General features: G+C 47.9%; 1 protein-coding gene across 3 annotated transcripts in view; it reads left to right on the top strand.

The window, feature by feature from the left end:
• Ctdp1 (CTD phosphatase subunit 1) overlaps window positions 1-13,527 on the top strand; it is a 64,590-nt gene that overhangs the window by 34,175 nt on the left and 16,888 nt on the right. Inside the window, exon 11 of one of the 3 annotated variants that reach the window (XM_028872007.1) lies at window positions 3,744-3,906. The exons of 1 other annotated variant lie outside the window; for it this stretch is intronic. In XM_028872007.1, the coding sequence (XP_028727840.1) occupies window positions 3,744-3,906 (163 nt within the window). Of the gene's footprint in view, window positions 1-3,743; window positions 3,907-13,527 lie in introns of those variants that run through there. One more of the 3 variants, XM_028872010.2, reaches the window with a different exon arrangement.

Here is a 13,527-nt window from a genome sequence, read left to right as displayed (position 1 = left end):
CCTCTCTTGGGAGTAGAAGAAACCTTTGGTTCCCTCTCACCTGACTTCTCAAAGCTGATTCATCTTTTCCTCTCCGGTTGTGTTTTCTCTCCGTCCAGGCAAGGTGATTTCTGTGAGTTTGCTGACCTTCCCCCTTTTTCAGTTTGCTGTGTGTGTGTTTTCCTTGTGCTTTTCATCTCTTAGATTTCCCTGCTTTTCATCTTCTAGTCTTTGCCAAGGATTTCTTCTTCTTCTTTTTTTCATCTCTTTCAGATATACTTGTAATTGATGGTTTAAAGTCTTTATTGTGGATACTTTAAAATCTCTGAAAGATGAAAGGTCACCTTGGAGTTGACAACCCCCTGTTAACTTTCCTTTCCATCAGTTGGAGGTCTTCATGGTTCCTACACAAAAAGGCATTCAGATCGAAGCCTGGTTACTTCCCCATCGTGATAGACCTGGGTCTGGTTCATCCTCTGTCTTACCTGACAAGTGGTCTTGAAATGGGGGAGGGTGGCAGTATTCCTAGAAAATGATACCAGTCTCCTCTCTCCTGTCCTCGTCCGGTGCCCGGCATGGGACGGCCTGCTGTAGAGAGGTGTTGGACTCCAGGCTTCCTGTCTTCTTAAAGACAGCACAAGCAGGGCAGCACTGGGGCTTTGCTCTCTTTAGCTAGAATAGAAAAGTGATTGTCCAAAGATGGATTTTTCAGCTCATTTTAATAGAACATCAAATGATCGTCGGTTAGCACACGTTTTCTGTTAAGTGAAGTTCCTTCAGATTGAGAAGGAGTGTAATGGGAGTGCTCTTCATTTCTGTGACTGTCATGTTTTCTCTCTGGGTGGCGGTTCTGGAGGAACTAGTCTTGCCTTCATTCCTGGAAGAGCAGGAGCTCACAGGTACTCTGAGAGGTCCTTGAGAGCTTTGGTATGGGTCTGTATGTGGTCTCTTACAGATCAAAGAAGGAGTTCTGCATTTTTTCATGCTCCTGGAACCTATTACCCTTTCAGAGCTCTCCTGGCACCAGCAGACCCAGGATGGCTGTGAGCTGGGCATGGCCTTGGCAGTGTTGACCTTTGAAGATGAGCACTCAGCTTTAGAAGACAGGGCTTTCTTTTTCTTACACTTCAAACTTGGTTGAAACATTAGACAACCTTAAAGAGAAGCATGGTACACTTAATGTTAGAAAAGGAAACTTAGATGAGTTTTTCCTGTTTCTCTTTGGAACTGGTGTTGGGAGCACGGTGGTGGCTGTAAATGTCGTCAGTCGGTGTCCGGGGACCTGTTGTTGCCGTCCCTGGAGAGAAAGCATGCCAGGGAAGGGGAGGCTCTCTTCAGGTGCTTGTTCCTCAGCACTGGGCAGCAGCAGCAGCTTGTGGCAGCAGATGGCACCTGGTGTAGCAGTTCTCCAGCACGCCTCTGGTGTCCGGGCCCTTGGATCTCCAAGTGTTGATCCAGTTTACAAGAGAACAGCTCCCTGTAGGCCTAGAAGATTCAGAGTTCCTTATATGTTGGCACAAGTTGGCATTGGAACTTCCGTGCAGGCCTAGATGCCAGTGTCCCTAGCCCTTGACAGCAGCTGGCATGAGCTGCCCAAGCCTGGGTGGCTTTGACTCTCAGGACTAAGCAACACTGTAGAAGTCTTCCTGCACAAGGTCCATGGGTTCTAGTCTGCCGCTGGGCATCCTCGCTTCTCCCCTTGTTCTTGTCCCGGCTGTTCTGAGCTCTTCAGCTGCCAACCCTGGCCCTTTGACAGCTCTGTGTGCCGACTGTTCAGCTGTCACCTCCCCTCACTGCCTCTCCCGGACTGTGCTCTGCTGTCGCTGCTTCCTTCATCTCACCACCTAGCCCGCTCCACCAAGAGTCGGGAAGAAAGGTGCAAGAGAAGCCAGTGCTGCAGAGCCAGGAGAGGCCACAGGAGGGCATTGCCCATCTAGCTCTCCAAGTGAGCCAATCGGCCTGCCCATAGAGAGAGCCGGGGCACAGGGTTTTCATGGTGCTCACAGCATTGCCCTTGGGGCCGGTCAAAGGCCCCCCAGGAGAAGTGGTGTCCCTTTAGTCTAGGTGGAAATTGTTTTAGGGTCCTCTAGAGCTTGCCGAGGCTTGCATATGACAGCACAACTCTGGTACAGAGGGCTGGAAATAGCCCTCCCTGGGCAAGCACCTGAGGTTGCCATGTAGCTTTCCTGCAGTGTCCATGGAGGTTCAAGACTGACCAGGGCTGCATAAAGATAACTCAGCTGTCTGTTCCAGGCAACCAGGACAACAAGGGAAAGTGCGCTTGCCTCATCCCCAAATTCAGGAGTGGTTACTGTAGCACATGTATCAGTACTAATAGTGGTGTTTTGTTGTTTTCAGAGTCACCTCCTCTGTCTCAAAAAGGCAGTATTGGGCCGTGGCCACACACACCCTGATCATACTTTCTGCTGAACTTTTGACTGTGATCAAACTGAATTTGCCAGGGATAGGAACATGGAGTCTTGACTTTGGAAAAGCAGAGATTACACTTTTTAGATTTCTAGGTAGAAAATCTTTTGCCCTCATTAGATATTTGGTTAGCCTAATACAGTTACTTTTTAATTTGTGAACTTTGAGTTAATGCCTATTATTCTTTTTATTACATTTTAATCTTTCTGTTTGTGTGCATACTTACATGCATGTGTTTGTATGGGGATGTATATGCCATGGCATCCTTGTAGAGGTCAGAGGGCTTGTAAGAATCGGTTCTCTCTGTCCACCTTGCGGGTCCCAGGGGTCTAATTCAAGTGGTCAGGCTTGGCTGCAAGGACCTCTACCAACTGTGCCATCTTGCCGGGTCCCACGTTTTTCTTCATGTAGTAGGGTCTTGTCACCTTATCTACATGTCAGTGAGGGCCAGCCTGGGACCCAGTGGACAGGGATACTCTTCTTCTCGGCTCACTCCCTTACCTGGGGAAGAGCCCGTTAGAGAGACACCTGTCTTACTCTCTAGCATAGACTGACCTCAGCCTCACAGCAGTTTTCCTGCTTCAGCCTTTCAGGTCCTGGAATGTGTATATGCGCCACTGTGCCTGGTGTGCCTTAAATTTTGACACAAACTCACACATGCATAGGATATATTCATTGAGGTTTGGCACACCTAGGTGCACCTTGCACACAGATGCTGTTTGCGCAGAGCTGCAGTTTTTGCCAGTGAGAATACCAGTTGATGTTGGCTTGTTGGGGTCACAGGTAGGAAGTGTATTTGAGGTTTGGACTTGGTCCTTGAAGCTGGTTGGTTACTGTAGTACTTACTGAGCCTGTGCACAAGGAATCTAATGTTTCTTCCCTGTCCTTTGTAAGGAGATTTATTCTACTCCATTGACAGCCATCTCTTAATTCACTATTTTTGTTTGGGTACTGTTCTGTGCTCTGAATAGGATGTAAATGTCACTTTGGTTTCTTTTGTCTTGTGATCCTGTGACTTTATTCGAGGGTAAATGACATTTCCTGGTGATTTCTAGCAAGCCATTGGTCTTTAAGTTTTGTGCTCGGGTCAAGTCAGGTGATGCTCTGTGGACCGGGTGTGAAGGAGGTGAGTGTGAGCTTCCACAAGGCCCAGGGAGAAACGCTGGGTCTGCTAAACAACAGAGATAGCAAATGGACGCGGTGGACAGAGCTCCTTCTCCTTCCCTCCAAGAGTTCTCCACGCGTGTCACCCGGTCCAGGATTCGGGTGTCTGCTGCAGAGCTGGGAAGGGGCTATGGAACTGCTTTCCTCACGCGGGACTGTAAAATTCCTTTCAGAGCTGTTCAGCCACATCAGCAGCAGATGTTTGGTGAAGAGCTGCCAGAAGCTCAAGATGGAGAGCAGCCTGGCCCTGCTAGAAGAAAGCGACAACCCAGTATGTCAGAGACAATGCCGCTGTACACTCTCTGTAAGGAGGACTTAGAGAGTATGGACAAAGAGGTGAGAATGTGGTGCAGGTCCCAGGGCCTGGAGGCTGGTGTGACCAGCACATCCCAGATTCAGTGGGTCTCATGCAGAAGAGATACGGGTGTGGTGAGCCAGCACCTGTTTTCCTCTACAAAGGGGTCTGTAACCATATGAAAGGATGAACTCGTGTGTTTGGCAACAAGAACACTTGAGCCCCCCTCCCAGAGCTTCATGATCATGTCTGCAGACATTCTACATTGTCATAACGAGGGTGCTTCTGCATTTTGTGGTGCAGAAGACACAGTGCTTTTAAGGATACCCTGCTAAGGGAACAGTCCAGACAGACAGTCGATGGGCTTCAGGATGAGAAAATGTGAATTATTTTGCATTCAGTAGAACATAGATTTTAAATACATGAATTCAGACAAATTAACACCAGTTTCTTCTGTCATTTCTATACCAGTAAATAGTTTTAGGTACACTAGTGGTTAGCTTTTTCTGATGCTCTGTTTGGAGAACTGAATACCTGGACTACAAATGTGTTTTGATTATACCCTAAACACGGGGTGCATATCATTGAGAACTAACACAAAAGAGGCTCCTGGGTCAGTAGTCTGTATTCTAGACTCATGTTCTTTCTTACACAGCCCTGGCTCAGCCCTGGATAGCCCTGTGTCCCTTGGCTGTACACATCTTCCTCTGGGTTCCCAGGCTAGCCCTCTGACAGGAGCCTTTGCTCCAGGGGTTTGGTCGTGTGGTCTACAGTGTCACTGCCCTGCACACTGCTTTCAGGGGACCACTGGAAGAGATGAGCCTCGGGTCCAGTGACCAAGCTGCCTACACTTTCCCTGCAGCCACGGTTGGGCACAGTCTGCCTGGCATGCTGTGCTGTGAGGACAGGAATGTCATGTTTCCATTGACCATGCAGCAGAGAGTGCTAAGGAAGAAAGCATGGCTTTCATTTATTTATAGCAAAAGCAAGAAAATGCAAACATTATTTTCAGGGTGGAATCCCATCAGCATCTCAGATTTTCTCAGTCGATACCTTCCTTTCTGAGCTCTTTACTATTTCTGGTTTTTAAACATTAGCTGTTTCATTGCATGCAAAGGTTTCTCTTGGCCACTGCTTCCTTGTCCTCAAGGTCAGCTGACTGTTACCTAGAGCAGTGCCCACTCCCTGCAAGCGTAGTTGGCTCTCCATCCTGTGTGGCTGCCACGCGCTGTTTCCCTTCTGACTTCCTGGTCTGTCACAGAGGGCTTCCCTTGTCCAGTTTGACACAACTTGGCCACACTAGGCTTTTTTTTACGTTTTTTTTCCACACTAGGTTTTTATTCATCTGATGTTAAAAGACCTCAAATTGTCATATGAAACAGCAACTTTGACTTACTCCAAAATCTTGCTTTCAGCCATAAAAGCCAGCCTTAACCCCCAGCCTCCATTCCTCAGAAGCGTGCTCCTAAGGAGGAAGGGCTGGCCCTCTGGCTTCACGTGCATGGGCGCTTGCTCAGGTGAGGGGAGAAAACTAGAGGCTTTACAGCCCTCGGCACCTGCACGACTTTGTCAGTCTTGGGTCCTGGGCCAGAGGAGTAAACGTCCCTATCCTCCGACAGAGATGGCAGCCAGGTTTCCCTACACTTAGGCATAATGGAAATGTTCCTGCCTTCTGAGTGCCATGGGCCCCAGATCACCATGGGCTCTTTTTTCCGTCTCCAGGGGAGGAAGAGGACAGTATTCTCACAAGATGTAAGCACCAGGCTATTCTCATGTGCCTCTGGCCACTAGGATCTACCTGAACGGTCCACATCCATTTAGTGTTGATATGCCACATAGGTGCTTAGGTTTAACTCTCGTCTATGTCAGGGTCTGTCCTTTCAACAGTCAGTGGTCGCTCTAGGACCACCCTGATCCAGGAGACCTCATCTTACCTAACACATCTACAAAGACCCTGTCTCCAGTGAAACCATAGACACAAGGACCAGAGCAGAACTTACAGGGCAGGGGGCAGTGTTTTGGAACTTAGGGCTCTCTCTGACAGAAACACACACTCACATCCTTCACTATGGCTGCCTGGGGTGCTTCCTTGGGTGAGTTGGAGCAGGGGTTTTTTTCCTGAGAAATTTAACCTAGTTTATAAAATAGGTATACAGATCAAACATTTACTTGTAGTACATCATGAAGAATTTTATTTTAAAATAATTCTTTGATATACATAATAATCTTGTCATTTACTAAAGATGAAAGCAAACTTGTATACTAATAAGCTGAATAGGCTTATTTGAAGAGTGTTCACAAATACATATATTTCCATGCGTGTGGAGGCCAGAGGACAACCTTGGACATTGTCCCTAAGATACTGTCCACCTTGGTTTTACGGCAAGGTCTCTCACCACCTAGGCTAGGCTGACTGGCCAGCAAGCCCAATGGGTTTACCATATGCCTGGCTTTTTTGTTAAGTTGTAGGGAATTTCATTCAGATCTCCAGATCCTAATGCTTGCCTAGCAGACACTTGCCCAACTGAACTCTAGCCCACCACTGTTTGTCTTGGTGGAATATCGATACTGCAAAATACGGAGCATCTTCAACATTTTTCAAATTAGTTGATATTTTTGATTTTTCATTTATCAATTCTGAGAATACTATTTACCAAACACACACACGAAGGGGAAAAAAACCATGTAAAATGGAAGTAATATGCTTAGGGCCATTTCAAAAATTTTTGGGAAATTATGTGCTAATCCCAAATCAAAGTTCTTCTGATGATTTTTTTTAATGAAATTCAAGTGAACAACTCAAATACCACGTTTAGAAATCAACATTCTAACACAATATAATTGAAAGATACACTAATTTCATGTTTATGGTTCCTCATGAGAGAACAATATTCTTTGAGCAGAAAACAACAGTGTGATTCCGTCTCAAGTCTGAGCTGGGGTATTTCCGGCGGCATTCATCAGTGTTGTCTGTAGTGGCGGGGTACAAAATGTACGTCCTCTGTGTAACTCGGCTAGTAAGTGTCAACTTAGCACAACCCAGAACCACCCAGAAAGTCATTCTGGTTCAGGTTGGCCTGTGGGCACGTCTGCAGAGGGACCCTGAATGTGGGCGGCACCATTTCATGGACTGGCCCTTGAACTGTGGGAGTGAAGAGAGTTGGCTGAGGGAGACACGGGCAAGCAGGCAGCATGGTGCACTCGTTTCTGCGCCTTTTACTGGATGGCACGTGACTGGCTACTTCCCCTTCTGCCACCGTGACTTCCTCAGTCATGGACTGACCTGAACTGTAAGCCAAACAAGCCCTCTCGCTCCCTTACGTTGCTGGTCAGGGTGTTTTTATCTTAGCCGCAGAAAGAAACTAGAACAGAAATTGTTACTAGAGAAGTGGGTTTGTTGTTGCCATGAACTTGACCATGTGCCTTGGACTCTTTTATTGAGGATTGTGGAGGATTTCGGAACTTTGGGCCAGAAAAGCTTTTGAGTGCTTAGAGCTTAATGGACCTTTCTGGTAGGAGTTGGAAGATAAAATTGCTAAGAATAATGCAGACAGTGGAGAAATGTTTCAGAGAGGAACCAGAATTTTTGTCCTTAACTCAGTTGAGGCTATTTGTGGATATTTTTGCTAAGAATGTATGTGCCTGGGGTTGAGAAATGGCCGTGGTTGTCCCAGAGCTCCGCACCCCTCAAGTGAAGCCTTCCCTGCCTTCCTGGGACAATAGGAACATGTTTCCTCAAAGTCAGCACACAGAAGCTGCCAAGGGGGCCCGGCTACATCTTGAACTTCCAACAGAACTTGGCAATATCTGAGCATTGTCCACATGGTGCTGGTTTTGAAAGCATGAAAGATGCAAGATTGAGAGAGCCATAGAGAGTGGCTGAAGCTTGGTGCCGTGTGGTGGGGTCACAGTATCTGTGAAGGGAGAAAGACTCAGAGATAAGCAGACTTCCCCTTCTTCCCCACCACATCTGTTCCCCCTGAGCTGGTGAGAGAGACCCCGCCCTTGTCGCCCCCGTCCCTGACTGACTTCACGGAGCTTTGGATGGCTTACTGCCCCGAGCCCAGTTGCCTGCTGGAGCGCTGTGGGCAGGGAACGCCCGTGCTCTAGCACAGTGCTGGTGGTGCCATTCTTTGTCCAGAACCACAGAGTAGTTCCTCATTGCCTAGAAAGCAAATGAGAGATGGGGTGGCCACGAAAGGTACAGCAGAGACACACAGAGTTGATAAAAAGCTGCAACTCTGTCTTCGCTGCCTTGTAATCCTGTGTATGTTTCTAGAGGCGTGGAGAAGCCAAAGATTCTTCTTGACAATCTAGGGAGTCAAGTGGGCTTGGAGGATGTGGGCTGCCCCATCACTAGTAACATGGATAGGTAACTAGGTTAACTAAACTGTCCAGGCCTTATCACTAGTAAACTGTTCTAATAGTTATTGTTCTGTACAGTCCAGAGAATGATCTTTGATAGCCATACTTCTGGTTTTGAATGGGTGGATTTATTACATACACATCAGTAAAAGAAGAAAAATGTCTCGTAGCAAATAGAGAGCAATGATAGATAACCATCTAGCAGAGGGGACTGGAGTAGCCCAGTTGGGGGAGCAAACAAAAGGTAACCTCACTAAAGCAGGGGCTTACAGAAATCAACTGGGGAGCCCCAGAGGCAGCCAGGCAGAGGTCCTGGTCCTGAGTCATCAAACCAGGCAATTCCCATCATCCATCAGCAATGAGCAGGTCAGCTGAAGCAGTCAGCTAGAGTCCTTGATTGTGCCTCTCTGTGGGAGAGCTTCCCATGGCTGAGCTTCCAGTTTCCCAGGCCCACAGTGGGCACTTTCATACCATAGGATAAATGATGATGACGTCTGTTAGAAATGGTTCGCCTCTAGCTGTTCTCAAGGTCATGGTGTTTTAACTCTTGAACTGTTCTCTTCCCTCCGTGTTACAGATTGAAGTGGGCTAGCTCTTCTGTAGCTGGGAAACCTTGGAGGACACTTGGAGACAAACATGCTTAGGTCTGAGCCAGCTTCTCAGTGAACTTACATAGCACATCTAATGTGCACTACATTATTCAAAACAGTTATGACACAGGGACTTCTCAGTTCTTTTACAACAACATGAATTTGACAGCTTGGGTGCTTATTTTGCAGACTTATTTTACAGAGACAACCTCAGTCTGTCCAGCCCATGGTCAGAATTTACACTCTGGCCCTAATTTATTCAGTGTCAGGAGGAGAAATGAGAACAGTCTGGGCACAACTGTGTGGCCTTAGCCTCCTTAGCCCATGCTGGAGAGAAGAACCCATCTCAACAGTGAAACAAATCCCATTCCTCATTTGAGCAGGACCAGTCATAGCCATTCCCCCTGTCCTGGTGAACAGGGTCTCCACCCTGCAGGCAGATGCAGCCCAGGATTATGGTTTGAAGGTTGTTTTGTTTTATCACTCACTGTGGGGGGCGGGGGTGGGGTGCCGTGCATGTTGAAGATCAGAGGAGAACTTGCAGGAGTTGGTTCTCTTTCTCCTATGTGGGCCCAGAGGGTGGAACTCAGGTCATCAGGCTTGACAGCAAATGCCTTTACCAGCTAAGCCATATTGCTGGTCTCAGAGGGTTTGTTTCTGCTGAACATTTATATACTTGTTTAGGATGCATACAAGCTTAATGGTTGTATGCTTGGTTCATGCTTATATGAGTTAAAGGTGGTTGAAGAAAATGGAAACTCTGAGGCATGTTCATATTACCTGGTTAGTTCAAAGTCTGTTTGGTGTGAGCTACTTTAAGGTAGTAACTGCTGGGTCCTACAGAGACCCCACCCCAGAGCCTGCAAGCTGGTCTTCTGTACAGTTTCCGTCCAGGTACCCTGTACCTCGGGAAGCCTGGCAGTGGCGGGCACAACAAGAGCTGTTCATCACCACTTTCTCTTTGGTGTCTCACAGCTGTGCCCAGTTTGGGGCTGAGGCTGCTGCACATAATTGCTTTTCCCACTCCTGCTGGGTGCCATGTTCACAGGCAGGTTGCCTAAGACATGTTCTTTGCTGGAGGCAAATTGTCTCTGGCAGTTGTTCCTTTCTGAGTGAAGCAGGTATCTCTCCACTGCCCTGCAAGCGTTAGGACAAGTTGAGTTTGCTTCTGGAGCTGAGAAAGCCCATGGGGACAGGGCATGGATTCAGGCCTACATGCTTGTGTGTAGTCAACGTTGCTAATAGTGCCTTCAGAACCCTTTGTGTAAATGAACCTGCTCTACTGTGCAGTCACTCTTGAAAAGTCATGTTCTCTGGTTCTCTCAGGGCACTGTATGGGATCCCATCATTAGTACATGAGGGTGGGAGCAGGTAAGTTCTGCTTGGAAACTCAAGTGTGTACTGGGAGGTGTGAGGTCGTACCATACCCCATGCCAGGAGCACTGAGCCAGAGGAGAGGCAGAGTGGCACTTTGAGGGCAAAGTCGGTAGGACGGACAGACAAGTTGTCTTCCAGGGCAGTCCATCCTGCTTTGTCCATGCCACAGCAAGGATTTGTGTCGTGAAGCAATGGCATTTTACGTCTTTTCTATTTTGATGTACCTGAGGACTGCCGGTCTGAAAGGAGGGATCCCCAGTCTGTACAGACAGTCCTTAAGTGATGAACATGTGTGTGCAGAGCTGTGCAGAGTCCTCCCCAGGCTTGAAGGTGGTAGAGGAGACTGGCTTCCGAGTGAAGGCAGGCACACCAAGGCTTCTGTTGGCCCGTTAGACGTCCGCTGGCACCAGTGAAATGCAGAGCTCTCATCAAAACCGGCCGCCCCTATGGTTCGAGAACCCATGACTTACCACTCTGCCAAAAGCAGCTCTGGTCCCAAAGTACTACCTACCACTACCCACTGCCGAGTGGGGGCTGAGGGTAATCTCTGAGGAAGACCTGGGGAAGGAATCCCCTCCTATGTAGATTATGAGCCCATACCAGTCTCAGGCTCATCCGAAAACACAGGCGTGGGCCAGTGCCGTTAGAACTGACTGAGGATAGAAGTGATCATCTCAGCATCTACCTCAACAGCAGGTAGCATTACAGAGCCTCTCAGATTCACTTTGGAGCCTTGCCCACAGAAAGCAACACAGATTTCCTCTGCCAAGTCAGTACTATACAGTGAAAAGCAGGACTATGACGGTGAAATGACCAGACAGGAACTTTGATGCCGCCTAAGGTGGCCAGTGGAAGGTGAGCCATCCTAAAGTTACTGAAGAAAGAGGAACTACACAGAAGGACTAGTTTCAGAAGTGACGTGTATAGAAGTGTGGTAGAGCACTAAAATCCACCAGTGGAACCACAGTGGGCAGGGGCACTGTCCTGGGACCCTTCCACACAGAATCTCAGGAGTGGTTTACCTTGAGGAGCACCCAGGAATGGAGGGAGGGAACCTGGGAGTGCTTCTGGTGGTCTGAATCTGAAGGAGGGTGGCTGGAGCAGGAATGTTCCTGAAGAAACGACGGCTGAGAGTGTCTGAATGAGGAGGAGGAGGAGGTAGATGGCAGCCTCCTGGTGCACATTGGCTTGGCCAGGTGTGGAGGTGGATGGGTTAAATCCATACTGGGTCAGTGTCAAGTCCAGACTTTCCTGGTGCTTTTGTTTGGGTCGGAGAGACCATGGGAAGGTGTGTGTGTGGCGGGGGGGGGGGGGGTGGTGGTGGTGGTGGGGGGTGGTCACCAGCTAGGCTTGTGCGGTCCTCTGCTTCTTAACCTGGTGCGAAGGCTCTGTGGAGAGTAGATCTAGGAATTGGCCCGGGGCTCTTAGATACCAGGAAAAGTTTGCAGTTCTTTGCCCAGTTTTAAATGCTTGTTTTCACAGTGGCTGGACTTTGGTGTATTATTCCAGACTTCTTTTTGCCGCTTTGTGATTGTGTCCTGTGACTGGAGGAGAGGTGGTCCATGTCTTCTGTCTTGTGACCCTATCTATTGTATACTGTCTTGGGCAGAATGTGTTTGGCCAGTTATGAAAACCAGGAAACTCTCTAGCTCGTGCAAGTTGTAGGCTTCCCAGAGCAATGTTTTAAGAAAAAAAATCGGTACTGGAGAATTCTGTGTTTCCCATGTCTTTTATCTTTCCATTTTAGGAAGCAAGTTACTATTGTGGACATTCTGTTTATCCTCAGCTGATTAATTAATACTACCTTTAAAAAAAGAAGCCAAGAGTGCTAGCACCTGAACAGATGGTTTCGTATTGTGATAAGGAGGCAGGGCAGTGCACCACCTCATCTCCCGCTTGCCTGCCTCTGTGATCAGTCTTAGAAAGTTGTTGCCGAGGAAAGTCAGGCCTCGAAAGAAGCGGGCCAGGTGCCTCACCGGCTGTGGAGAGTGGAGAGCCCTCCCGTTGCTGGGTCCTCCTTGGCTGAGTGGACACCTTCAGTCCCACCTCGCTGTCTTTGAAGACGGTCGCCTCCTACTTCAGGAACCTATGAGCGAGGGCATGATGAGTACCTGCTAGGTGGGAGCCGAGTGGGGGGAGTGCTTTCCTTACACAGTGGAAGAATCATCTCCTGATTCCGTGTTTGGCACCATAACCTAAAAACTACCCTTGTTAGAGTGGGTTTGTTTTCCCACTGAATTCAGCACTTGTCTGTCTGCTCTGATCTCTTTATAACAATAATTAATCACTCTTACCGTTTGGCCTAAGATCGACTGTGTAACGGTAATTCATGCTGGATTCCTCTCTGTCCGGGAAACTGAAAAGACAGCCTGGACTGTGACCATGCTCTGCGTACTCACACATCTGAGGATTAGTTTCCCAGAGCACAGCGGACATGGAAAGGTATTTGGGAATACTCTGTTACTGAACAGCAGTCGTTTCTACCTCTTGTCAGCTTGTGACTGGATCTTAGACGATTGTCTTAGTTAACCAGTCCTTAAGAACACATCCTTTTTGTAATCTGTTTAGTCAATAGAGGTCATTGAGCCATTTGGTAACAATGTATCCTACACAGAATGTTCTTTGATGGTGATCAGAAACTTCCTGATCAGGTGTTTGTGCTTGATTTTGATTTTTTTTTTTTTTTTTTTAAGTGTTTGGAAGAATGGTCCTGTCTCTCTGGCCCTTTGTTTTTTCCTGAAAGTGTTGGTCACTGGAGTTTCAGTGAGATAAGGTTCATTGCATGTGAAAATCTATGTGTGAGAAAGTTTGTGGTTCTCTTTTGTGTTCATCTCCCTGGTGTAAAGAACTTTCTGGGGGTTGTGGAGTCATTTGCATAAGTCCTTTTCAGAGCATATGTGCTGCCCACAGCCAGCATCTGTGTGAGACTTTAAATCCTCTTGAGCCCTTTCAGAATGCCTCAGTTTGTTTTCCAAGTTTGGGGGTTTTCACATGTCATTAAAGTTCCTCTTTGGCCTTCCAAGTGTTTTCTCTTCATAAAAATAGCTTCTCAGTTGACATCATCCCCTAAAATACATTCTACCTCTGTATTAGTTTTCTGTGCTGCATACCGAGGGCCACACATGTAAGGCAACAACCCATGTCTCCCACTGTGTTCCCAGGGTCAGGAATCCCTCAGAGCTGGGCCTCAGAATATCCTCCCGGCTCCTAGGGATGCAGGTGATTTCCTGCTGTTGTAGGACTGAGGTCATGGGCTGCCACTCTTGCCTTGGCATAACCACTAGGCCACTGGACGTCCAGTAGGAGTCCTTCCCATGGCCAGAACAGCCT

The sequence above is a fragment of the Peromyscus leucopus genome, chromosome 19, assembly GCF_004664715.2.
Source record: "Peromyscus leucopus breed LL Stock chromosome 19, UCI_PerLeu_2.1, whole genome shotgun sequence".
Taxonomy (NCBI): domain Eukaryota; kingdom Metazoa; phylum Chordata; class Mammalia; order Rodentia; family Cricetidae; genus Peromyscus; species Peromyscus leucopus.
This window is presented reverse-complemented; position numbering and strand designations above follow the sequence as displayed.